At 36.0% G+C, this 27,443-nt stretch overlaps 1 protein-coding gene and 1 pseudogene across 32 annotated transcripts in view; one reads left to right on the forward strand and one right to left on the reverse strand.

Moving 5' to 3' along the window:
- SUPT20H (SPT20 homolog, SAGA complex component) overlaps positions 1 to 27,443 on the reverse strand; it is a 50,413-nt gene that overhangs the window by 4,054 nt on the left and 18,916 nt on the right. For 18 of the 31 annotated variants that reach the window (XM_009191788.2, XM_009191795.3, XM_021929553.2 and 15 more), the window contains 14 exons: positions 21,449 to 21,588; positions 19,750 to 19,906; positions 19,597 to 19,653; positions 17,129 to 17,200; positions 15,500 to 15,657; positions 14,145 to 14,171; positions 13,563 to 13,595; positions 12,687 to 12,804; positions 11,701 to 11,803; positions 11,396 to 11,554; positions 9,367 to 9,673; positions 8,805 to 8,959; positions 6,381 to 6,436; positions 4,292 to 4,411 (listed from right to left, as the gene is read on the reverse strand). In XM_009191788.2, coding sequence (XP_009190052.1) covers positions 4,292 to 4,411; positions 6,381 to 6,436; positions 8,805 to 8,959; positions 9,367 to 9,673; positions 11,396 to 11,554; positions 11,701 to 11,803; positions 12,687 to 12,804; positions 13,563 to 13,595; positions 14,145 to 14,171; positions 15,500 to 15,657; positions 17,129 to 17,200; positions 19,597 to 19,653; positions 19,750 to 19,906; positions 21,449 to 21,588 — 1,662 coding nt within the window. Of the gene's footprint in view, positions 1 to 4,291; positions 4,412 to 6,380; positions 6,437 to 6,534; positions 6,674 to 8,804; positions 8,960 to 9,366; positions 9,674 to 11,395; positions 11,555 to 11,700; positions 11,804 to 12,686; positions 12,805 to 13,562; positions 13,596 to 14,144; positions 14,172 to 15,499; positions 15,658 to 17,128; positions 17,201 to 19,596; positions 19,654 to 19,749; positions 19,907 to 21,448; positions 21,589 to 27,443 lie in introns of all 31 variants that reach the window. The other 13 variants (XM_009191801.2, XM_003913771.3, XM_003913772.3 and 10 more) reach the window with 5 other exon arrangements.
- LOC103879178 lies at positions 18,189 to 19,476 on the forward strand (annotated as a pseudogene). Its single transcript, XR_004178608.1, has 2 exons — positions 18,189 to 18,208; positions 18,828 to 19,476. The product of XR_004178608.1 is annotated as a 60S ribosomal protein L29-like (transcript).

The following is a 27,443-nucleotide window of genomic DNA, read 5'->3' on the forward strand; positions in this document are numbered from 1 at the left end:
AATTTTGAAAAATGGTATGGCAGAAAGCACTGCCCAATTTTAAGACACTATAATGAAGAAGACAGTGTGGTACTGGCTGAAGGACAGACACACAGATTAATGAAACAGAACAGGGAACCTAGAAATAAACCCACCCAGGCCGGGCGCGGTGGCTCAAGCCTGTAATCCCAGCACTTTGGGAGGCCGAGACGGGCGGATCACGAGGTCAGGAGATCGAGACCATCCTGGCTAACACGGTGAAACCCCGTCTCTACTAAAAATACAAAAAAACTAGCCGGGCGAGGTGGCAGGCGCCTGTAGTCCCAGCTACTCGGGAGGCTGAGGCAGGAGAATGGCGTGAACCCAGGAGACGGAGCTTGCAGTGAGCTGAGATCTGGCCACTGCACTCCAGCCTGGGCGACAGAGCGAGACTCCGTCTCAAAAAAAAAAAAAAAAAAAAAAAAAAAGAAATAAACCCACCCAAACAGACCCAACAGACTTTTAACAAATGTGCAGAAGTAATTCAATTCAAAAAGGACAGCTGTTTTTTTTGTTGTTGTTTTCAGCAAATGGTGTTGAAGCAACTGGATATTGATAGGAAAACAAAAAAACATGGACCTAAGTTGCACACCTTGTACAGAAATTAACTGAAAATGAATCATGGATTCAAAATAAGAAACTATAAAACTGTTAGAAAAAAACACAGAAGAAAATCTTTGGGACCTAGGGCTAGGTAAAGAGTTCTGAGACATGACAACTACAGCATATTCCATAAAGGAAAGATACTGTCAACATGGACTTCAGCAAAATTAAAAACTTTTGCTCTGCAAAAGACAATCCTTTGAACATTTCAGTATATAATGGCAAGCCAAACATTCAAAAGATACATTTATCTTGAGGGGATCTCCCTGGATATAAAAAGAGATTGGACAAAAGAGCACAGAGCTGAAAGGTTCTATTATTGAATTTGGAACCCAGTTCATGAAATGAACAACAGAATAAGGCAGACCACATCACCACCATAATGGAACTATGATAAAACAAACAAAAAAACTACAGATGATATCAATTTCCCCCCGAAGCACTCCACAAACTTAAAGTAGACTGTAAGCCACCACCGCAAATGGAATATTCAAACAAGGAGGAATAATGATTAAACAAACATCCTGAAGAAAAACAAATACTAAGAAATAAAAGGACTCAGGCTAAAACTAAAAGGATGAAAAAAGATGTACTAAGCTAACATTAATCAAAAGAAAGAAACAAGAAATATTACCAGAGATAAAGGTGGTCATTTATTAATGATAAGGGGTAAATTAATCAAGGATGTGACAATCCTAAATGCATATGCACCTAACAATATGGGCTCAAAACACAACCTTTAGCAAAAGGAGAAATAGAAATTTCCAGTTTTGGTTGAAGACTTCAACACTTCTCACAGTAACTGATAAAACATTGAGAAAGAAAAGGATATAGAAGGCCTGAATGATGCCATCAAATGCTTTGCTCTAATACAGAACAATCCTAACAGCAGAATACACATTTTTTTCAAGCATATATGGAGTACCCATCAAGACAGATCACGTTCTCAGGCATTAAACAAACCTCAACAAACTTAAAAGAACGAAAAATATGTTTTCAGACCACAGTGGATTTAAACTAGAAATCAACTGCAGAAAGATATTTGGAAAATTCCCAAGTATTTGGAAATCAAACATATCTAAATAATTCATTTAAGAGGGATCCATAAGACAGAAAATTCTATGGAACAAAATGAAGGCACAGCATATCAAAATTTGTGGAAAGTGGCTTAAGCAGTACTGAGAAGGAAATGTATAACATTAAATGTTTATTTTAGAAAAGAATGACCTCCATAATCTAAGCTTCCACTTATGAAACTACAAACTATCATCCAAGAAAACATTCCAGAAATAAAGAAGTGACTCTACACATTAAAAGGATCCACAGGAAAAACATGGAAAAATCAATTCTGACACATACACCAGTGAAAATATTAGACAAACATTCAGGGCCTCTAGACAAACTGCTTAAATAAACTTACAAGAGCAAGATAATTAGACTGGCATCAGATTTCTCAAAAACATACAAAGCAAGTCAACAGTAGGAAGCATTTTTAATAAATTTAAAGGAGACCTAAAACTAGAGAACATTTAGAAGAAAGCAAGTGAAAATGCTTCAGGACATTGGATTTGGCAATGATCTTCAATATGATACCAAAAGCACAGGCAAGAAAAGTAAAAAGAGAAAATGAACTACATTAAAATTTTAAAAACTTCTGTGCAATGGATGCAATCATGTGAAAAGACAACAAATGGGAGAAAATATCTGCAAATCAAACATCTGATATATGTGTATATGAAGAATGAAGAACTCCTACAATCCAACAACAAAAATTAATCTGATAAAAAAAAATGGGCAAGGGACCCGAATAGACTTTTCTCCAAAGATGATATACAAATGGCCAACATGCATATGAAAAGATGCTCCACACCACTAATCATTACGGAAATGCAAATCAAAACACAATGAGATTATTACCTCACACCCATTAGGATGGCTGCTAAAAAAAAAAAAATCCCCGAAGACCCAACCACCACCAGCAAATAACAAGAGTTGGCAAGGATTTGGACAAATTGAGATCTTTGTATGTTGTTGATGGGAATTAGGTAAAATGGTACAGTCACTATGGAAAACAATATGATGCTTCTTAAAAAATTAAAAATCACCATATGAACCAACAATCCAACTTCTGGGTATATATCCAAAAGAGCCAAAGACAGGGTCTCAAAGAGATCTGTATACTCACATTCACACTAGCATTATTTACAATAGCCAAAAGTTGGAAGGTACCCAAGTATCCATCAGTGGATGAATGGATAAACAAAATATGGTATATACAAGTACTATTCACCATGAAAAAGGAAGGTGATTCTGACACATGCTATAACATGAATGAACCTTGAAGACTTTATGCTAAGTGAAGTAAGTCAGACACAAAAGGACAAATAACTATATGACTGCACTTATATGAGGTATCTTGAATAGTCAAACTCATACTAACATAAAGTTGAATAGTGGCTGAGGGGAGGAGGAAATAGAGTTGTTATTTACCGGATATAGTTTCAGTTTTGCAAGATGAAAAAGTTCTATAATAGAAATCTGTTGCACAACAATGTGAATACACTTAACACTCCTGAATTGCACACTTAGGAATTTAAAACGGTAAATTTTGGCCAGGTGCGGTGGCTCACGTCTGTAATCCCAGCATTTTGGGAGGCCGAGGTGGTGGATCACAAGGTCACGAGACCAAGACCATCCTAACACGGTGAAACGTCGGGTGTGGTGGCACGCGTCTGTAGCCCCAGCTACTTGGGAGGCTGAGGCAGGAGAATTGCTTGAACCCAGGAGGTGGGGGTTGGAGTGAGCCAAGATCGCACCACTGCACTCCAGCCTGGGCAACGGCGCGTGGCTCCGTCTCAAAAAATAAAAAAAAGTTAAAATGGTAAATTTTATGTGTATTGAAAAATTAATTTTTTTAAAGAAAATCAAAGATTTTATACCTAGCCAAGCAATCTTTAATGTGTTCAGAATGAAAAAACAGTAAGTTTTTAATGTGCCCTTCCTGAGGACTCTATTAGAGGATGAGCTTTATCCAACCAAGACCTGACTGTGGAAAATTGGGCAAAAGGATTAATGGTGAATATTTCATATAATTTGTGAGATAGAGAAACTCTGGATGTGGGACCCAGGAATCAATATTTTTAAATTTCCCAGATGACTCCAGTGTACCCAAAGTTTCGAAACACTTGTACTTCCTTCTTCTACTGTCATTTATTGCAATTCTTATTCAATTTCATTCTCTTTGGCAGTGTAAACGTTTGTTTTTGTCTGTGTTCCCACTGCCCTACATTTTATAATAACAGGGATATCTTTATTCCAATAGTAACACAATCCTAAAAACAGAAAGATAATGATGGGGTAGAAAATACATGAGCGATAGGGACAGAAAGACCTAGGTTTGAATCTCTGACTCTGCCACTCACTGTATGGCTACGAGCAAGCCATTTACCTGAATCTCAATCATCTATGCAAGATGTAGGTGATATCATCTATTCAGTATGGTATGACTGTTTTATTAGGAATACGTGCCCAATAGCTGATTGCTACTATTGTTAACAAAAACAGTACAGGAAATGTTTACACTAACAAAGCACATGAAGTATGCTTGGAATATACCAAAAAATGTTATAAATTCGATGTAAAAGCATATGGAAGGCTACAAAACCCATACCTGCTCCCCTGGCTGTTGAGGACTAGCAGTTGTGGGCTGCTGAGGTTGTTGTGGTGTAAACTGGGAGAGCTGCTGTTGCTGCTGCTGCAGAGTGTTAAAAATAAGTGAACCACCTGGAAGCTATTAAGAATTTAAACAAAAATTAACCAATCTCATATGATTTTATATCAAATATTTAAATTTCTTTATTCTACAAATATTTTTGGATCATTTGCTATGTGTCACTCTTATAGTTGAGGAAACAGGTGAACAAAAAAAAAGTTGGCTGCCCTTAAAATAAAGACCTATTTAGATACAATTTTAAAATCCTATTACTTTGGGCTCTCAAGTATGTTAATACCCTTAAACATAAATTTTTCTGCTTCAAGCTAGTAGTTAGCTATCCCAATTCACATGCTATTTTTTATTTCACTCTTTTTATACATCAATACGAAAGAGCATTAAATACATTAGAAAGTACAAACAAACAGCTTATGAATCAGAAATGTATACTGTGAAAAGCCACCCCTCATAAATTGGTTCTAGTTTTGCCAAAAACACAAAAATACTATACAAGATCTTTTATATAACACAGTGAGGAATTTCAAAGTTGAAAAAAAAGTGCATTTAGTTGTCCATATTTATTTTGGAAACCACTACTTTCTCTTTCATTCAAATCTAATTCGAATTTAATTAATCCAAATATAAAAACAATTTTTAAAGAAGCACTCAGAAAACTCCAGGTTAAAAAGGAAAACAATGTTTGTCAAATGCACCAAAAAACAAATAGTTTTTCCATTTTAAGCTATAGGGGTTTATATATGGACCACTTTGAGGTCCTTAGGAGAATGTCCAAGAAAATACCAAATACAGAACTCTTAGGTTCTATATAGTCCAAAAAAAAAAAAAAAATCCTTGGGTCAAAATATCTATCTATATCCATCACAGCTCATCATTAGGTAAACATGGATACAGCACAGATCAAATGTTCCTTCCTCAATCAGTGTATAGTAAATGTAGAAATATATAACAAACTAAAGGATTTCCATTCCTGTTAACACTGAGACCGATCCCTAAGAAAACTTCAACAGCAATATACCAGAAGGTAGGCTAAATAAACAAATGCAATTTGTGGGCTTGTCCATACTATAAGTATATTGGTCTGCAATTAGTCTGCAAACATACTGCATCGTGCATAGGAAATAAGTTTTAAATTTTAGCTCTAATGAGAATTTCCCGATTTGTTAATCCTGAATACCAGGGTGGCTGATCTGTTATTGTTATTTCCCATCAATCCATAGCTCTACTACATTACATATCCAGATCTTTATATTCACGTCTATCCATTTTCCAAACTACTAGCTTAAAGCTTACTCCTTCTTTAAATTAGAGGACCTAGCATAACACCAGGAATGTTGTAAATTCACCCCCCCTGTTTTTTTCTTTTGAGACAGGATCTCACTCTGTTGCCTAGGCCGGAATGCAGTGGCGCAATGTCAGCTCACTGCAGCCTCGACTTCCTGGCCTTAAGTGATCCTCTGACCTCAGCCTCTCGAGTAGCGGGGATTACAGATGCATGCTACCATGCTTGGCTAATTTTTTGTAGTGATGGGGTTTTACCATACTGCCCAGGCTGGTCTCGAACTCCTGAGCTCAAGCAATCCTCCCACCTGGGTCTCCCAAAGTGGTGGGATTCTAGGTGTGAGCCACCGCGTACTGCACACATACCTATTTTTTAAATCTCCTTCAAGCACAAAAAACCGTATTACTTCTATGCATACAAAAAACATCTGTTGGGAAAGCAATTATTTTCTAAATATGTCCACTATTATTATTGTAGCGAAGTATCCTCCTTGGTAGGTGCAAATTCTCCCCACTGGCACAGCTAGTTCTTAATTAGGCAGGGCTACTGGAGCCAAAGTGTGGTATATAGGGTACTGATTCTTCCTTTTTATCCACTTGATCATACAAAGGTAGCAATAATAACCACACCCTTAGAAGAATCTAAACAGACCTCAGAATTTCAAGTGCTAATACATATAGATATACATTGTTTAGAAAAAAATTCAATGTACAAACAATTTAATCAAAAGCAGGATTTCAGGTTTACCTGGAGTAGATTTAAGGGCCTGAGACTTGAAGTATTTTTTAAACCAAATGGAACACCTGTTAAATAAAACTCATGGTTATAACAGAATTGGAAATTTATTACACATGAAAATAATTTATACTTTAGTATATATAAGTACAATAATTTTATGTACTCTCTGCATAGATGTGCGTATTTTCCATACTTCAGAAATATCAATACTGAGATTTTATTCAAAGTTGTGAAGCACCAGGTGTACATTATAGTCTATCTTTCAGAAACTGGGACTTCTTTTTCATTCTTCTGACTGTTGGCTGAACAAACAGTAATCAAGAATTATGTGAACACCATGAATATAACAAAACTATCACTGCTGTGCAAATACATTCCAGGTACTGGCATCTATTTACATTTCTCAGTGTTACATAGTATACTAAAATAATCATATCTTTAAGAACTGGTATGCTCTATGCTATTTTTTTTTTTAACTACAAATGTTAATCAGAATGCTAAAGAATGTTGCAATTTGTGTATAAGATCAAAACTGAGAGTCAGGAAACAGTGCTCTGTTATTTCTAAACATAATCCTAAAAAATCTGTTATATAACACAGAGCATTATCTTAAAGCTGGGGGTGACAAACTTTTTCAGTAAAGGGCCATCATGTAGGCTTTGTGAGCACAAATGGCCTCTGCTGCATTTTCTTTTCACAATCCTTTAAAAATGTAGTAACCATTCCTAGCTTAGGCTGTGTGCTGTAGTGTGCTGATCCCGGTCTCACGATATGCAAATATTTTGCTAACAAAATACACCAATCTGAACACTATTTAAAAATGTATCTAGTTCTCTATCAGATCATATTTTAAAAAAAAGATTTAAGGCAAGAAATGCACATGTAATATTAGCAAAGCCTTGTATAAGAAACTGAAATTTGGCAAAAATATCCCTTTCTGGAAAAATTATCATTTAAGAAAATGGCTTAACCCCTATTTAAAACTGGATGACATCTGTATAATGCCTTCTAGCTTACCAAAGTCACTTTCATACTTCATTTATTTCTCTTAAGTACCAACTGAAGATATTTTTATTCCCACTTTAGAGCGAACTGAACTGAGGCTAAGGGGGAAAAATTTAGTCACTTCTGTAAAGCCCCAGTTTAGCAAGTGAAGCCACATGTAACTGGTACAACTAGTAGTTACATGTAAATATCCTAAATTCAGGATGTGAAGTCCATTTCAGGACTTCTGGCACTAAAGCACACTTATGCTTATTAAAATAAGAACACTAGGCCGGGGGTGGTGGCTCACACCTGTAATCCCAGCACTTTGGGAGGCCGAGGCAGGCGGATCACGAGGTCAGGAGATCGAGACCATCCTGGCTAACACGGTGAAACCCCATCTCTACTAAAAATACAAAAAAAATTAGCCAGGCGTGGTGGCGGGCGCCTGAGGTGGGAGAATGGCGTTAACCTGGGAGGCGGCGGAGCTTGCAGTGAGCGGAGATCGCGCCACTGCACTCCAGCCTGGGCGACAGAGCGAGACTCTGTCTCCAAAAACAAAACAAAACAAAAAAATAACACCGCTAGCTAGAATTAGGAAATTACAGCAACATGTTAATATGTTTAATTATATTTTCTGGGTTCCCTTTCTCATAACTAAGAAAGTTTTTAATGAATTTTTCTACATTGTTTTTCCTATTAAATTTTTCCTCAAGTGAAAATGAATTGTTTCAAGATATTATAATACATTCTTTTAAAGAGCATCAAAAAAATAAGCACAAGTTATTATTATAACTGTTTTCCTGTACAGGTAATAACTACTCTTCGACAGAGCGAGACTCCGTCTCAAAAAATAAAAAAAAAAAAAAAAAAAAAAGAATGCGTATTATGTCTCAGGCACAGTTTAAGCACATAATCTGTATTATATTTCATTTAATCCTCATGACTATAAGGTAAGTTATTATTGCTATTTCCATTTTATTTATGAGGAAAATTAGACACAAAGGTAACTTTCTCAATATTACACAAACGATAAGTTGTACAACTGGGATTCAAGCTGAGGTAGTTTGGCTCCAGAATCCAGGCTCTTAACTGCGATGCAGATGCCTCTTGTGCACAATGTGTATTTTCAAAATACATTAATATTCCCTGGAATATAACTACAATGACAATAAGGCTACCAAAATTAATTCTATTATTTGGAAAGCAAAAGAAACATTTGCACAGACTCACAGGCTTACCAAGTTTTCCAAAGTTGATTGCTAGATGGCTTTTAATTAAAATGCCAGAACTTTAAAGGCTTTTGAAATGAAACACAAGTGATACTATACTTCATGAAATAATGACATTAAATGCCTTTAGCATCATTCTTAAAATTACATTTTTACTTTAGCATATACTTTAATTTTTTTTTTTTTTTTTAGAGGTTATTATTTCCAACATTCTGACCTGCTTGAGAAGCTGCCTGCATTGCACTGGGCAATGCATTTGGTAGCAGACCTCCTGAGGGTAGAAGGCCGCTCAGGTTTATTCCTGCAGGAGTTATGGCACCTGTGTTACAGCCCAGCATGGGGTTTGAACCACTCATCAAAGCCTGGGCCCCACTGCAGGAGAATAAGACAAAGCATTAAACTTCACTGTAAAAGGAAAAAAGTCAGCCACATAATTCCTCAGATTAAAAAACAAAACTACTAAGCAAACACAACTAGCTATTTATTGGTATTAAATATCAAAGGCAATGCAGAAGATAAACAGGAAATTCTAAGCTGCTGTCAAGATGAAGTATCAAAAAACAAAAACAATAAGATGAGGTATCATCTTAGTGCAGTTAACAGATATATTATTTAAAATTAAAACACACATGGTCAGGCAACTTCTGTCCATATTTAAACTATTGCCTTTCAGTCTGAGTAATAGGCAGTTTGTTCTTCATTTCACAAATTAAGAATTTTAGATGGTAAAACTATCTTTAAAAAAAAAAAAAAAAATCAGAACATCAATGCAAACTTACCAAACAGAGCCCACTACATTGATGAAGTTAAGTCCAGCAGAGTTTGCCATGACCTGGGTGGCCGTGGTTCCTGGAGTTATAGATGTTACCATGGTGGAAAGAGGAATGGTTGTTACAGGCATTGCCTGGCTCAGAGACCTTTGCTGCTGAGCAAACTGAGTTAACAAAGTGGGCTGAGGGGTGAAGCCTGAATCTTGGGGAGTAGGGGTAGCTGAAGGGGTACTAGGAGTTGAGCTCTGAGCATCAGGAGGGTGTGGGGTCGATGAAGGGGTTGGTGTAGGAGTAGATGGCTTAGGAGTTCCAGATCCTGCTCATTGAGAAAAATAAAAATTGCTAGTTTGTTATAAATGGCCAGTCCTTTTAAAATAAGGTTAATGGAATCTTACTTAGCACTGACAATTTGTTCTAGTTTTTTTTTTTTTTAAAGCAGTTAACTGCAAGTGTTAATTTCTACACATGATACATGAGTGTTGCTACACTCAATTACAATTAAGGATGCAGTATATCACCTAAAAAGCCCATTAAAGATGCTATTGCAGTAACAGTAAAAATATACAGTTATATTCTACCACAATACCCATTTAAAAGTTAGTTTCCTACATGCTGCCTTTGGCCTAAAAAGTTCAAAAGGAATTCAAATTAATTTATTATTTACGATTTACTAATTCATGACTTCATTTAAAAATATTGCTTATTTAGTGTAAAAGTCTGAGATAAAACTGTGAACATATTTAATAAGTTACATATGGTTAACAATCATATTTGGCACCTAAATATACATGTTTAATTCCTAACACATCAAGTTTATCCTGACAAACAAATTTACAAAAAACAGTAATAAAGTAAATGTCTGATAGATAATACTGCATCTTTAACAGTAACTGTGTACTTCTGTTTAAATGTAGAATGTATAGAAAATCTGTTGTGAATGAAGTATGCACAGTTTATCAATTTTTTAAAAAACAAAAACAAAAAACAAAAACCAAAAAAGTAAAACCAAAAGCTCTTGAGGTGTTTTCTTTTTTAGCTTTCATGTCCTGCAGAAAGAAAGGAAAGAAATGTGAATGTCCAGAAGCTGTCACTCAACCCTTACTTAAAGTAACAACTGTGTGCAGTAGATTACCATAATCCATACCCACAACATAAGAAGTGTGAATAAGACTTTCAGAAAATTTATATATTTTTCTTTGTGCAAAACAAGAAGGCAGAAAAATTACACCTTTTGAGCTATCAAGATGAAGATGTTTATATCTAATGCGAAGACCACCCTATCACTGTGCAGTGTACTAAAACTTTCAGCATATATTAGCTATCTACAAAAAATCTAAAAAACTGGAATGACTTTTTCCCCCAAATTGGTACTTTCAGATATTTACTAATTTGAAGAAATTCTCCCAAACTAATGCTAGCATTCTTGTATAACTCTTCTTGATGTTAAAAAAAAAAGTATTCAGTAGTAAAAATTACATTTCAGTATCTTCAGAATAATGCTTTATGATCATCATCACATTTTAGTAACTGACAACAATTTATAAAAGAGTGTAGGAGTGTTTTTGAAATACTGTTTTTCAGTTTATTGTATCACCACCTTGGAACTAGTTGACTTCTTACATATACACAAAGATAGGACCTGCAGCAACAACTCTTATGACATTTTTTTCATATCAGCCACACAATTTACATAAATATGTAAAATGATCCTAGGGTACACTGGAATAAAAAATGTTTTGAAATCTTATTGCCACATGTAACTACCAGGTTATTTTTTTAAGGAGATGTGTAGGTTGTAAGTCTATAAGAAAGGTATACGCAGAATGCATACATAGATACAGAAAAACAAGTACAATTACAGTAGAGACATAATACATACAATCAACAAGAGCTCTGCCTGAAGCTTCTAGCAACTTATACATTTTGGGTACACAGTACATTCAGATACCACTACTTCACAAGTTGAAAAAAGCTGTCTTAAGAAACACTAATGCAAAAGCTTATAAAGATTTAATGAAGAATTTAAGTTATGACTCACTTTGTGATGAGCTGGCAGGTGATAGGGCAGCTGGAGAAAGCATGCTAACTTGATTGAGATCCACAGATGATTTCCGAGGAATACTTGATGGCTTAGAAGAAGGAGGAGGAGTTGGAGATTTGAGAAAGCTGCTTGTCTGTTGTGGTGTAAAATAGTTACCTAGAAGAACATAAAAGTTATTTCCTAAATTTATAATTCAAAATTCTGTGAACTGTAGAAATCAAAATGGGGCAAAGTTTTAAAAAGAGATTAGGACTCTATAATGTTTGTTATTCTAGACTGCAAAAAACTAAGAAATGTAATACCTGAGGAACTATTTCCTGAGCTTGAGGGCAGTTTGATTGGTGGGGGTCGATGTTTTACGCCCTTCCCCAATACTGAAGACTGAACTGACACAGTTTCAGTTTGCTAAAAGACAGTGACATTAAGCATACTTGTTAAAATTAATCCTGCTATAAACCCCAGATGAAATGTATATTTAACTTCATAGTTTATTAAATAAAATTAGTACTGCTATAAATCCCAGATTTTTAACTCTGCAAAGTGCTCTCAGTGGTTACAGATTGAATACTGTATGTATTACAAAGAAAATTTCACATGAGACCCATGAAATATATATTACAGTACACATAAAGAATGAGGAAAAGATTTCTGAGTAATAGGGTGGGAAGTGAGAGTTTTAGGGAGAAAGGCAGAGGAGTAAGATGAAAGCAAAGCTTCCACCCTTCCATACCTATCTATTAAAGGAAAATAATAGCTGTTGAAGCCAAATGACTAGAACACAGGTGTTCATTATAATTTTCCTTTTATCTTTGTGTACATTTAAAAATTATGTCATAAAGAAATTTTTAAAAAAGGTAAAAGTAAAAACAAAACTAAATAATACTGCTGCTCCTCAAAAAATGATTCTTTTTTTTTTTTTTTTTTTTTTTAGATGGATTCTTGCTCGATTGCCCAGACTGGAGTGCAGTGGTGCTATCTCGGCTCACTGTAACCTCCACCTCCAGGGTTCAAGAGATTCTCCTGTCTCAGCTTCCCGAATGGCTGGGATTACAGGTGTGCGCCACCATGCCCAGCTAATTTTTGTATTTTTAGTAGATACGGGGTTTCACCATATTGGTCAGGCTGGTCTCAAACTCCTGACCTCAGGTGATCCACCCACCTCAGCCTCCCAAAGTGTTGGGATTACAGGCATGAGCCACTGTGCCCAGCCTCAAAAAATGATTCTTAACATTTCTCAGATTACTTGTGAAACAACTGGGCACAAAGAAGTAACATTAACGAAACACACTTCTGTTTCTTTCCCTGGAGAAACCTGACTCAGACTGGCTGAGCCACTGGAGCTGTGTGACATCTTGACCGGACATTTGGCTTCATTCTGGACTAATTCTTGGTACTGATTGACTACCCTAAAATATCAGGAGAAAACAGGTAAAGATTAGATAACCTGTTTTAAACACGAATTTATTTTATAGGAAATAATGACTATTAATGGCAAAAAGAAAGTTCTATCAATATAAAAATTAAAATTAGGTGATTTATCTTTGTGTTAAAAGTACATATTTTTAAACTGTTCAATGACAAATTGTCCAAAACATTTTGCTAAATAACAATCTAAAGATATACTTTCAATATCTTATTTCTAATACAGAAATTGCAGGGATTACTTAAGTAATAAGCAGCCAAAGAAAATACTCAATTCCTTTCTTAGATTCTGATTAAAGTACTGTTTAGAAATCATCTTCCTTAGCTACACTAGATATGTCTAAGTTTTCTTATTTAAAACAAAACTATATTTTAAACATTTTTTTTTGTTTTCTTAATTCTATGAAAAAAAATCCTAGGTATTATAAACATTGGAAAAATGCATTTAAGTTCCCCCAAAATCTCATCCCATGAAAAGAACCATTCTTAATAGTTTGGCGTATCACAAGCTTTCATTTTTCTAGAATCAATAAGATTTTAAAGTTGGAAAAGACCTTAGGGGTTTTACTGTCCAATGCCCTAATTTTACAACAGAGGCCCATAAATATTAAACAGTGTAAATATGGTTAATAGCATAACCAAAATCAATGTTTTTAACTCCTAGTAAAGTACTCTCTATCCTATAAGGATGAAAAATTTTTCATATCCATCCTGACCAAAATAGAGATGCAAATATTTTCACCTCTCGGCATCGGTCTTTGATCCAATAACGAACCTAAAATGTTTAAGGAAAAAAAAGGAGAGAAAAGTATTAGCTAAGAGTTGTCTTAAGAAGCCTTGGGATTACTTTTGAAATCTTCCATGTTTTAGTCACAATAATATAAACTGGTATTAAATCTACCAAGATATGGAAACAAAATTTTTTAATGCATTTACACATACGAAACAATGACGAAGTTTTGCATGCATTATGAAACAATGTGAATAATTTGGTTGATTTAATTAAGGGATATTTCTTTTGGCACAAAATTTATTTATTAAAACATAATCTGGGCTGAAAGTTACCAAGTGCTATATACCCTTACAACTATTGACCCTAAAGCAAAATCACTGAACTACCATGTGGAAAGGTCTTTGGCCTTCATCTCACTTTAACCTGTGATTTTAGAATTAAATGACTACATAACAGATCCTTAGAATATATTTCAAACAAGGTATACATATTTATCACCGATTCAAATAAAATATCTTTAGCAAGTCTTTTTAAAGAGTTTGATATTTACGTAATTTCTTAACAGATTAAAATAGTTTATTTTTTAATTACCAATTTGAATGATCATCTGTGGAGGAGCTGAAATATAAAATGTAAAAAAAAGCTTAGTTAATGCAGCTCAAACTTTAACTCCATAGTTTATTCAATAAAATATTTATGAGTACGGAAGAATGACTGGAAAATAATAAATCATGCAGCTACTCTGACGCAAAGGTAAAAAATTCAGTTCTCTTCCTGTCAAACAAATTAGTCATTTGGCTCTATAGACCAATTTTTTCACAAAAGAACATGTATCACCCTTGTGTTCTACAAAAATAAGTTAATAAATTAAAAATGGCCAATATATGTTGCCTTTAAGCTGAAGATTTTTTTAAATATAAGTAATCAATATTGGGTACTATATTCACTACCTGGGTGATGGGATAAGTAGACATCCACACCTTAGCATCATACAATATACCTCTGTAACAAACCTGCACACATAACCCCTATAGCTAAAATAAAAATAAAGAAAAAAAAAAGGCTTCCTCAGAAATGCATGCTGAGGATTCAGAAATAAACTGTTATGATGTCTATAACTTTAAAAAAAAGAAGAAAATGCATGTAATCAAAACATCTGATCCTTTTACAACAATAAAAACTGGTCATGTGAAAAAAGAAGCTGAGGATTCCCTGTTATTTCCTTTCATTGACTTTTACCTAAATATTGGTGGGGTTGCTCTTTAAAATACACCTTTCTACTGTAGATTCAATTAGTATTTTGTGTAAGTAAAGGCTTTACAATTAACATAGACCTAGCCCCGTCCTTTTCTGCTGAGCTTTTTTCTTTTTTTCAAAAGAGCATCAATTTGATTTAAAAAACCAAACATAGTAAAACAAAATAAAACTAAATACTGACAGTACCAAATATATGTAGTTCACACATTTTGGAAGATCATCTATATTTTTATGTATTAATATGTAGGGTCAATAACTACAATAAGCACTGAGTCTGTGTCCTTACATGCAGTGCCAAATACCAAGCATCTTTTTACATTTATGGTAAACTTGCTTCCTATTTAAACACACTATTGCCCAAACACTTCATGTTCACAGGTTAAAGTCCTAAGTGCCATAAATATATAAAGAAAGATATCACAGGAATAGCCTTCAAAACAAGCATAAAAATAATTATACCATAGGTTTTTTTGCTATTTAATAACTCTTGAGCAACACGGTAACTATGACTTAAGTTTACTTAGGTCTACTAATAAGTTATTAGGTCTACTAATAAGTTTACTTAGGTCTAACTAATAAATGAGTTCCAAAGAGAAATTTTTATTCATTAATGGTTCATCAGTAGTTACTAGGTAAATTCTTGGTGCCTTATTTTTTTTTTTCAGTTACTTGTATTTAACAGAACTCACTGTGATGGAGACATCTGGCTGTCACTTTCTTCATCTGCTTTACATGGCTGTATTTTACCATAGTAAAGTGGATCTCCAAGCGACTGCAAGATGGTCAGCTTTGTTTTCTGATACTGAGTACCAGTTTCACATTCAAATACATAATCATCTTTTACGTCCTGAAGAACACATAGCACCTCAAATAAACATCTTCACAAGTAGGCAGGCATTAAGAATTAGTAAAAATTAGGAATAAATGATACAGTAACATGTATCTGACGATAGGAAGACACATGGTACTTAGGCTAAAAGATGTTTAAGTCTGCCTACCAGAATAAAGCACAGCATGGCTCTTTTCCTAAAAACTGTATGGGCACTCAGCATGCATTTAATAAAGCATTAACATACACTACGAAATATGAACTTATATGTAACAATATTAATACATCATTAAACACATTATTAGACATATTAATATACATACTGGAAATAATAACAATGAACATTAAACACTGTTCTCAGCACTCTACAGGGACTGCCTCAAGTAAGCTTCATCATATTTTTATGGTTGGCACTGTTATTATCTCCATATTAGAAGTCATGGAATTAAGCAGAGAGGTTAAATGAATTGCCTAGGGTCACACAGGGAGTTAGCAGTCTGTCCCTAAGCTAGCACCCCTGATCCTCATGCTGCCGTGCCTGTTTATGCTCAGGAGGGCAGTACAGGATTATTTTTTACATGGTACTCTCGGAAGGAGAATTCTGATGGCATGTTTAATCAAGCTTAATATGGCAGAATTTCAGACTAGACATATGAATTGCAAATATTAAATAATATTAAAAGGATAGAACTTTCAAAAGCAGATCTGTTTCTATTTACCATTTGTCTGCTTTTGCTATCACACACACAAAACATCTCTCGTCATTTCACTCCTAGCGTTCACCTAATTTAAATATTATACCTATTTCTGTCTTTTTAAGATGTTATTATTCCAATTAGGAAACTTACAAAAACGTATCCTTAGAAGAATTTATTAATTTGAAACAAAACAAAACAGAACTACCAATATGCAAACCAAAAGTAAAAAAGAAGTTCTTCATTAAAATTGCTCTTTAAGGCCAGGCGCAGTGACTCATGCCTGTAATACCAGCACTTTGGGAGGCCAAGGTGGGCGGATCACGTGAGATCGGGGGTTCGAGACCAGCCTGGCTAACATGGTGAAACCCCATCTCTACTAAAAATACAAAAATTAGCCAGGTATGGTGGCGGGTGCCTGTAATCCCAGCAACTCAGGAGGCTGAGGCAGGAGAATTGCGTGAACCTGGGAAGTGGAGGAGGTTGCAGTGAGCCACGATCGCACCACTGCACTCCAGTCTGGGCGATAAGTGCCAAACTCCATCTCAAAAAAATAAAATAAAATAAATAAAAATAAAAAAAATTTAAAAATAAAAAATAGCTGTTTAAAATGCAAAGCATACTTTGATGAACAAAATAGTTGTTTCTTCATATAATAAACTGAACTTCCAGAAAGTAATTTATAAAAGAAAAAAGGTCCCAAACTAATGGCAACTGCACTTTATGTTTAATAAATTCAGAGGCCAGATTAGAAATGGCATAATTAGAAACAGAGACAGGCAATGATTACTTACATGGGCTGGCCAGACTGTTGGCTGTGAGTCATCAGATTTGATAGACTTTTCCACTTTAGCATATTTCTCCACCTAAACAATCAAATCAAGAAATACCACATAAAATAGAATCCATATCAGATAAAATGGAATCAGTACTCTGATAAAAGAGAAGAAACTAAGTAACTCGACAATACAATATACTTGCTAGCGCAAGGATTCTTTAACCAGTACCAACTACTTACGCTTAAGTAGTTTAAAAGTCTTCTGATGTGTAAAAAACAACTTTAATAAAACTAAACTAATTAAATGTTAATAAACATAGCTGCTTTTCTAGACAGTGCCTCTTCATTTTTTTGTCCATAAGCTGGTATGTTTTTTCCTTTAGAGCTTTTCCTTCAGGAAAACTGGAATGTCAGAGAGATAAGGATCAGGATCTTTTCCTTTTGGCAGGGCTTTTCTTGAAATAAGAGCTGTCATGTAACAGTGGCAACAAAACTAAGGGAGACTATGGAAGGTAAAATGTTAAAACTGATCAAATTTTTTGAACCTTTTCCACTTTCTAGTCAGACTTGACCATATATTCTGTACATGTCCTAGGTATCTGTGTGAGTCAAATGTTATTATCTTACTGGCAACTATGATCTTAAGAGTCATTTAGACTTATCTGGGGCACTTATTAAAAATACAGATTTACATGTCTGTCCTTAGAAATCCTAAGTACGTAGATCTTGAGTAGGGCTTGAAATCTCTTATGTTTAACTGATCTCCTAGGTGATTCTTCTGATTGAGCTAGACTGAGAAGCTCTGAGGGCAACTGCTACTCAATGTGTGGTCCATGGACCTCAGCATCACATAACCTAGGAGCTTGTGAGAACTGCATCTTATGCCTCAGACCAGACTTGCTGAGTAGCAATCTACAATTTAACAAGCTCTCCAGGTGATTCCTAAGGACATTAAAGTATGGGAAGTACTCCAGCCTGTCCTCCAAAGCTAAACTCCACCCTTTAGTATTTATACTGAAATTCTATCCTCAGGCCATGTTCCTTGAAGAACTGCGCATAAGCTACCAACAGATAATATGGCTTACTTCCTTGAGTTGTATATACAGTCTACTGCTGTTTCTGGCTTTGTGCTTAGAATAATTTCTTTTTATAAAATCAGAAATAGTAAGAATAATGCATGTGCTAGCATGGAAAGGGTGCAACAGAAGAACAAATCTGAAAATAAAGAGCGAACATAAAAAAGAACAGAGGAGAAAGAAAAATAAAGGATCACTCATCAAAATATCCCTTTTCTGTCTTCAAGCATTCATATTCATGTATATTACGGATCAATAAAGAATACAACCCAACGTTCCTAATCTTGGTTACTTCTCTAGTATTATTAATCTTTATTTTTTTAAATAGTATTATTAATCTTCAAATTTAACCACTTCGAGGAAAAAAGCACTATTAGGAAATTTTGATGAAATATTATGAAAACAAGAGAGATTTCACGTGATTATGTAATATACACTATATTTTTCCACATTTTAAAATTGTTTTGTTTACTATTCCTGCTCCAAACACAACTATATTAAGGGGTTATGTTTTTTCAATTTAATGTGAAAAAAGAACAATACACAGCTTCTAAAAATCATTTTTCAATGTTTTTTGAAACAAATCATATTGTTTTTAAAAAAAAGACTATGATCGCCCCTTTCTCTTTCCGGTTCTAGGCGCTTCGGGAGCCACGGCTTAAGGTGCAGACATGGCAAGTCCAAGAATCACACCACACACAACCAGTCCCGAAAATGGCACAGCAATGATATCAAGAAACCCCGATCACAAAGATACGAATCTCTTAAGGGGGTGGACCCCAAGTTCCTGAGGAACATGCGCTTTGCCAAGAGGCACAATAACAAGGGCCTAAAGAAGATGCAGGCCAACAGTGTCAAGGCCATAAGTGCATGTGCCAAGACTATCAAGGCCCTTGTAAAGCCCAAGGAGGTTAAGCCCAAGCTCCCAAAGGGCGTCAGCCGCAAGCTCGGTTGAGTTGCCTACATTGCCCATCCCAAGCTTGGGAAGCATGCTCATGCTCGCATTGCCAAGGGGCTCCGGCTCTGCCCACCAAAGGCCAAGGCCAATAATCAAACCAAGGTCCAGGCTGCAGCTCCAGCTTCAATTCGAGCTCAGGCTCCCAAAGGTGCCCAGACCCCTACAAAGGCTACAGAGTAGATATCTCTGTCTGCCAACGTGAGGACAGAAGGACTGGTGCGACCCCCCACCCCCGCCTCCGGGCTGCCATCTGCATGGGACTGGGGTCCTCCTGTGCTATTTGTACAAATAAACCTGAGGCAGGGAAAAAAAAAAAAAAAAAAAAAAAGAGTATGATCTAAATCACTTTGTTTTTAAAAGAAGTTTTTTGTTGTTGTTTTCTCAAGGTATAAGCAAACGAATGGTAAAACTTAGAAACTATATGAAAAAAAAATTCATGAACCGACTTACATCTACTTCAGAAGGTATGGCCAAATTACAGGGACTCCGTTTCCACATATCTACACACTGAAAAATTAAAAACAATATAAACATACAGGAAAAAATGCTAAATAAGACAGGTTTTTGGGCATAATAAGCTTCATTTAAAAAACATATACTTACATTTCCTGCTTTAGAAATTTTGAGGTCATAATGCTGACCTGCTTTTCTTTCCTTTCTTTTTTGTAAGAAATCAAGTAACCTCAGCTGAGGAGGAGGTGGACAATGAGACAGATCTTGCTGCCGATTCAGAGAGGATCTGGAATACCTCTTGAAACACCTGAAATGTTAAGAAATTTGAACTAAACAGCACTAATAAAAGAAGCTCATAACATATGTGAGTTGAAACTAGTCACTGCTGAGTATGTACAAATCATGTTTATAGAACACTGCCACATGCCAAGCACAGTCCTAGGAACTAGGACTAGGTGAAATAAAAATGAATAAGAAACAAAATTCCCATCACCACAGGCTATCAAGTCCAGAGGGGGAGGAGACATTCACAAGTAAACAGATAAAATAATTTCAGATTTCAGATACCAAGAAGCAGTAAGATAAAAAACAGAGTACCGTGGAGAATACGGGATAAGGAGGGCAACACTAGGGCAGGGAAGTGGGAGAGGGAGGGGAGGAAAAGAGCCTGAAAAAATGACATGTGAGCTGAGACAGGAATGATGAGAAGGAACTAGCTATGGAAAGATGAAGGTGAAGGGGATAATTTCCAGTTTCGGGTACAGGCATGTAAGACTCTGGAAGTTCCCACCTCATCCTAACAAGTAAAAAGCTGAATAAACATAAAAATTAACGATTCTTCTTAGATCCATCAAAGAGATGTGGTCACAAGAAAAACCACTGCCCCAAACTTGGAGAAACCAATAATGCAGACCATCATGGCTTGCTGAAGCAGAAACCCACTAGCACAAACCTCTTCAGGAACCAGTGCCAGGGTAGGGAACCTCAAGTATAACTGATGAACTGCTGGAGGCCTAGTGTGGACGTGTCTGAGAGATTCAAAACTCCAGGGGGATCTAGTCACTGGGAGCCCCCACACTTTGGGGGGTTTTATCTCCAGGAGCTCAAAGAGGTTCTCACAGTGACTACTGGGGAAAAATTCCCTCATGTTTCCCATGGAGGGTGGGGAAAAGAAAATATTCTGAAAGATCAAGGAATGAGTATTTGAAGAGACATTTTTAAAAGATGCCAAGGGAGGAATAAGCTTGGTTTGTTTCAAAAACACAAGGTAGGTGTGCCTAGATTCAGTTTATAACTAACTGACTTCTTCTATGATCATATTTTCTCAAATTTTGAAATTACAAAATCTTTCCTTAAAAGTAGGATTAACAACAATTAAATCAGTCATTCGTTATTAAGAAAATAATGAAAAAATTATTATTTCTGTTCATATTTGATCTCAGCCTCTTTACCTTTTTGGAAAACAGACTATAAACTTAGAAAAAGTTTATTCTTTAAAAGACTGCAGAAAATGCATCAGTTCAATCTGAAGCATAGAGCATTAAAAAATAATAATGCTATAAAAAAAATATAAAATAAGACCATTAAAAATCCTATTTTCAAAAAAAAAAATAATCAGAGGCTGGTGTAGTTGGTCATGCTTATAATCCCAGCTATTTGGGAAGCCAAAGTGGGAGGATCACTTGAAGCCAAGAGTTCAAGACTAGCCTGGGCAACAAAGAGAGACCCCCATCTCTACCCTTCTCCACCAAAATCAGAGCAACCATACCCTGGAGGGAAAAGATACTATAAACAGCAAAATTTACAGCTACTTGTGTCTTTTGGTTCACCCTTCCACAAAGGCAATTACCGTTTCATTGGGCGAGTGTTCATCTTTTGCTTGTTATAGAGCAGTCTGTTTGCAGTGCAGGTGACTGCTATAGAAGGATCAAGACAGAGTGGTTCAGCTGTAGCTAGGATGAGCTGGCTCTCAAGCAGAAGTTTGTCTTCCTGAAATGTGTAAGAGCATATGTCAATACCAGATTTAAGATTTGCAAATATGTAATCATACATAGCTTAATCTAGAAATATTCCCTGGAATTCTGCTAAGAACTACGGTAAAACACGGTATTTCAGGTGCCAATGTTAGTGTGCATGCAAACGTTTAGAAACTAGACAGCATAAAGAAACTTCTAATGGAAATTCAATGCAGGTATATCTCGTTTTATTGTGGTTCACAAATATTGCACTTTTTACATATTGAAGATCTGTGGCAATTTTGCACTGAGCAAGGCTATCAGCACCATTTTCCCAACAGCACACTTATTTTGTGTCTGTGTCACATTTTGGTAATTCTTTCTGTATCTCAAACTTCTTCATTATTATTAAATATATTATGGTGATCTGTGATATTCAATGTGTACTTAATCAAGAAATGATGTATGTTCTCTGACAGCTTCACCGATCCACCACTCCCCAGTGTGGGATCTCCCCTGTCTTTCTCCTTCTCAGGACTCCTTACCCCTAGAAACATTATAATATTTAAATTAGGCAAAAAATGGCCTCTTAGTGTTCAAGTGAAAGGAAGAGTCACACATCTCTCATTTTAAATCCAAAGCTAGAAATGATTAAGCTTAGTGAGAAAGGCCTATAAACAGCTACAACAGTGAAAGCTAGGCCTCTTGTACCAGTTAGCCAAGTTGTGAATGTAAAGGAAAAGTTCATAAACAAAATTAAAAGCACTACTCCAGTGAACATCCATAACAGATAGAAAAGCAAAACAGCCTTATTGCTGATACAGAGAAAGTTTAAATGATCTGGATAGAAGATCAAACTAGTTGCAACATTTCCTTAAACCAAAGCCTAATCCAGAGCAAATCCCAATTCTCTTCAATTCTATGATGTGAGACAGGTGAGGAAGCTGCAGAAGAAAAGTTTGAAGCAGAAAACTAGTTCATGAGGTTTAAGAGTAGAAGCTGTCTCCATAACACAAAAGTGGAAGGTGATGCGGCAAGTGCTGATATACAAACTGCAACAAGTTATGCAGAAGATCTAAGATACCTGATGAAGGTGGTTCAACAACAGGTTTTCAAATTAAATAAGACAGCCTGATACTAGAAGAATATACCATCCAGAACTTTCATAGCTAGAGAGAAGTCAATGTCTGGCTTCAAAGCTTCAAAGAACAGGCTGACTCCCTTGTTGGGGGTTAATGCAGCTGGTGACTTGAAGCTGAAGCCAATGCTTATTTGGCCATTCTGAAAATCCTAGAATCCTTAAGAATTACTACTCTATTGGTGCTCTATAAATGGAACAACAAAGCCTAGATGACAGCACATCTGTTTACCACATAGTTTACTGAATATTTTAAGGCCACTACAGAGACCCACTGTTCAGAAAAAAAAAAGATTCTTTCGAAAATACTACTGCTCATTCACAATGGCCTTGTCACCCAAGAGCTCTGATGAAGACACACAAGGGGATTAATGTTTTCATAGCTGCCAACACAATATCCACTCTGCAGCCCATGGATCAAGGAGTAACTTTGACTTTTAAGTCTTAATATTTAAAAAATACATTTTGTAAGGCTTTACCTGCCATAGATAGTGATTCCTCTGATGGATCTGGGCAAAGTAAATTAAAAACTTTCTGGAAAAGATTTGGCATTGTAGATGTCATGAAGAACATGCATGATTCATGGGAGGAGGTCAAAATAGAAACATTAATATGAGTTTGGGAGAGGTTTATTCCAACCTTCATGGATGACTCTGAGGGGTTCAAGACTTCAGGACAAGAAGTCACTGCAGTTGTGGTGATATCAAGAGAAATACAATTAGAAGTAGAGAGCCTGAAGATGTGACTGAATTGCTACAATCTCATGATCAAACTTGAATGGATGAGTTGCTTCTTATGGGTGACCATAGAAAGAGTTTTTTTTTTTTTTTTTTTTTTTTTTTTTGAGTCAGAGTCTCCCTCTGTCACCCAGCCTAGAGTGTAATGGCGCAGTTCACTGCAACCTCCGCCTCCTGGGTTCAAGCAATTCTCCTGCCAGGTACCACCACCATGCCCGGCTAATTTTTGAATTTTTACCAGAGACAGAGTTTCACCATATTGGCCAGGCTGGTCTCGAACTCCTGACCTTGTGATCTGCCTGCTTTGGCCTCCCAAAGTGCTGGGATTATAGGCATGAGTCACTGCACCCCGCAAAAGTGGTTTCTTGAGATAGAATCTATTCCTGGCTGTGAACATTGTTGAAATGACAACATAATATTTAGACTATTACATAAACTTAGGTGATAACACAGCAGTGGCAGGGTTTTAGAGGACTGACTTCAATTCTGAAAGATGTTCTACTGTAGGGTAAAACTGCATCACATGCTATAAAGAACTCTTTCATGAAAGAAATAATCGATGGGGCAAACTTCACTGTTGTCTTTTAAAAAACTGCCACTGCCATCCCAATCTGTCAGATCCTGATCTGTCAGCAGTCATTAATATCTAGGCAATACCTTCCACAAGCAAAAAGGTTATGACTCCCTGAAGGTTCAGAAGATCATTGGCATTTTTTAGCAATAAAGTATTTTTAAATTAATGTATATAAGTTGTTTTTTTAAACATAATGCTATGGCACCCTTAATAGTCTACAGTAGACTCCTGAACAACATGGATTTGAACTATGTAGGTCCATTTACACAGGAGTTTTTTTCTTTTCTTTTTTTTGAGACAGAGTTTTGCTCTGGAGTGCCATGGTGTGATCTCAGCTCACTGCAACCTCCGCCTCCTAGGTTTACGTGATTCTCCTGCCTCAGCCTCCTGAGTAGCTGGGACTACAAGCACACAACACCATGTCTGGCTAATTTTTGTATTTTTAGAGACGGGGTTTCACCGTGTTGGCCGAGATGGTCTCGATCTCTGGAAGTTGCCAAGAGAACTGGCAAGATGAACTTTTCTTCTTCCTCCTCCTCGGCCTACTCAATGTGAAGATGATGAGGATGAAGACGTTTAATATGATATACTTATTGAATAGTAAACAAATTTTCTCTTCTTATCATTTTCTTAATGTTTTCTTTTCTCTAACAATTAACTGTAAAAATACAGAGCACAATACATATAACATACAAAATGCATGTTAATCACCAGGCATGGTTGCTCACATCTGTAATCCCAGTACTTTGGGAGTCCCAGGCGGGCAGATCGCTTGAGCTCAGGAGTTCGAGATCAGCCTGGGCAACATGGTGAAATCCTGTCTCTACCAAAAATAAAAATAATTAGCTGGGCATGGTGGCATGCACCTATAGTCCCAGCTACTCAGGAGGCTGAGGTGGGAGGATCACTTGAGCCTGAGAGGCAGAGGTTGCAGTGAGCTGAGACTGTGCCAATGCACTGCAACCTGAGTTACAACCTGACTCCATCTCAAAAACAAAACAAAACAAAACAAAAAAACAAAATCCAGTAAGGCTTCCCAGTCAACAGTAGGCTATTAGTAAAGTATTAGAAGAGGAGTCAGAAGTTATACATGGGTTTTTGACCGCACAAAGGCCACTGCCCCTAACCTCTGTGTTGTTTAAGGTCAACTATATAGTGTAAATGTAATGTTTTTATACACTAGGAAACCAAAAAGTTCATGTGACTTGCTTTATCGCAGTATTTGTTTTACTGCAGTGCTCTGGAATCGAACCCACAATAACTCCGAGGTATGCCTATAATTTGTAGAGTATGGAATGGTCAGATTGTAAGAGTGGCTACTCATTAATTCAAGAAAGTATTTGAGCACCTATGATGTGTTAGGCACCTTTACAGGAGTTGGGGATAAAGTAGTGAGCAAAACAAAATATTCTGCTCTCACAAAACCTATAGGGTCGTAACGGGTTATGGCATTTTTTAGTAACCGTGAATAGTCCCATCCTATACTCAACTATATTACAAGAATAAAAATGACTCTGCTAATATTGAGTGAACTCTATATACCCAATTCCAAAGTACATACAGGCTCTTTACTGTTAACACATAATGTACTTTACTGAATCCTATTACTTTGCTTAACCTCTGAAATATCCTGATAGCTAAGGCTATTTTTTTAAGTGAATCAATTAATAATATTGTTAAATAATAATTTGTTAGAATTAACCAATTGCTTTCTCATGTCCATTAACTAGATCTGGCTGGTTTCTTCCTCGTTGTGTTACTTAAGAATTTATTTTATTCACTGAATTCCTATAAACTGCTAGTTACAACTAGTGGCTTGATTTAATATGGGCTCCTTTTTTTTTTTTTTTTTGGACAAGAGTTCTTTATTGGTGCTATTACTACTGTTGTATGTCTCTTGCATCAAACCGGGAGGTACACAATAATTAACTGTTCCATCTTCAATCAGTAGGTTTAATCAGATTGCTACATTACAAAATTTCCCATTAACCTATCATCTAATAGTTTTCACATCCAAGAATTACTGTTGTCTAGATTCATTACTTCATTAACACTTTCAAACTTTTATTTTTCAAAAGTCTATCATTTCTTTTACACCTATTAGCTGGAAATTTTCCTAAGAATTTTCCCTCACTTACTTGGCTGCCTAAAATACAGTTCATAACAAGAAGGGCAGAATAAATATTATATTCTCTCCTTTATCAATCCTCAGAGTAAGAAACTGATGCCCTAGCATCCTCTGATGGTAACCAATGAGTTTTTCTGTTGTCTAATATTCTTTTGATAGCTTTTAATCTTTTTTCAGATGATAACATTACAGCCCAAACCAAAACACAATACTTGGTAGTTACTGATGAATTGAAGCTTATTTTATAATCACATGTCACAGAATGGATAACTACCATTACTGATATTTTCTTTTGACTTAGTAGTTATTCCTCACTATAATCACAGACAACTGAACACTTTTTTGAGTAGGCATCTCACATACAAGGGGTCTTTAAAAGTTTATGAAAAATGAGTATTAAGAAAAAACTATACATAGGTTTCAAACCTTTTTGCACCAAAATAAATACGCACTAAGCTGTTATAACATGTCTGAACAGAACCTAGTTTGAAACACTAAGAAAGATAAGACATCAGTTTGAAAACAGCCTCTACCAGAGCAACATGAATTCTGCTAAAACTGAAGCAACAACAAACATCAAATTGATGGTGAAGCCTGAATGGAAGAATTGTGAAATCATTGACGCTTTTTGAAAAGTTTATGGGAAGCATGCCTCAAAGAAAGCAGCCATTTACAAATGGGTAACTTGTTTTAAGAAGGGACAAGACTATGTTGAAGATGAAGCCTGCAGCAGCCGATCATCCACATCAATTTACGAGGAAAAAAATTCATTTCGTTTGTAACCTAATTGAAGAGGACCAATGATTAACAGCAGAAACAAAAGCCAACACTATAGGCATCTCAACTGGTTCAGCTTGAATAATTTTGACAGAAAAATTAAAGTTGAGTAAACTTTCCACTCGATGGGTGCCAAAACCACTGCATCCAGATCAGCTGAAAAAGCAGAGCTTTCTATGGAAATTTTCAACAAGTAGGACCAAGATACTAAAGCATTCTTTCCAGTATAATACTGAAGATAATAAAGCACAATTAAGGCAATGGCTACCAAGAGGCAGAAGTGGTTCAGTCAAAGCAAAAGCAGACAGGTGAAGAGCAAAGATCATGGAAACAGTTTTCTGGGATGCTCAAGACATTTTGCTTGTTGACTTTCTGCAGGAACAAAGAATGTAACGTGCTTATTATGAGTGTTTTGAGAAAGTTAGCCAAAGCTTCAGCAGAAAAATGCCTGGGAAAGCTTCACCAGAGTCGTTCTGCACCACAATGCCTCTGCTCATTCCTCTCATCAAAAAAGAGAAATTTTGTAAGAGTTTTG

The sequence above is a fragment of the Papio anubis genome, chromosome 15, assembly GCF_008728515.1.
Source record: "Papio anubis isolate 15944 chromosome 15, Panubis1.0, whole genome shotgun sequence".
Classification (NCBI taxonomy): Eukaryota; Metazoa; Chordata; class Mammalia; order Primates; family Cercopithecidae; genus Papio; species Papio anubis.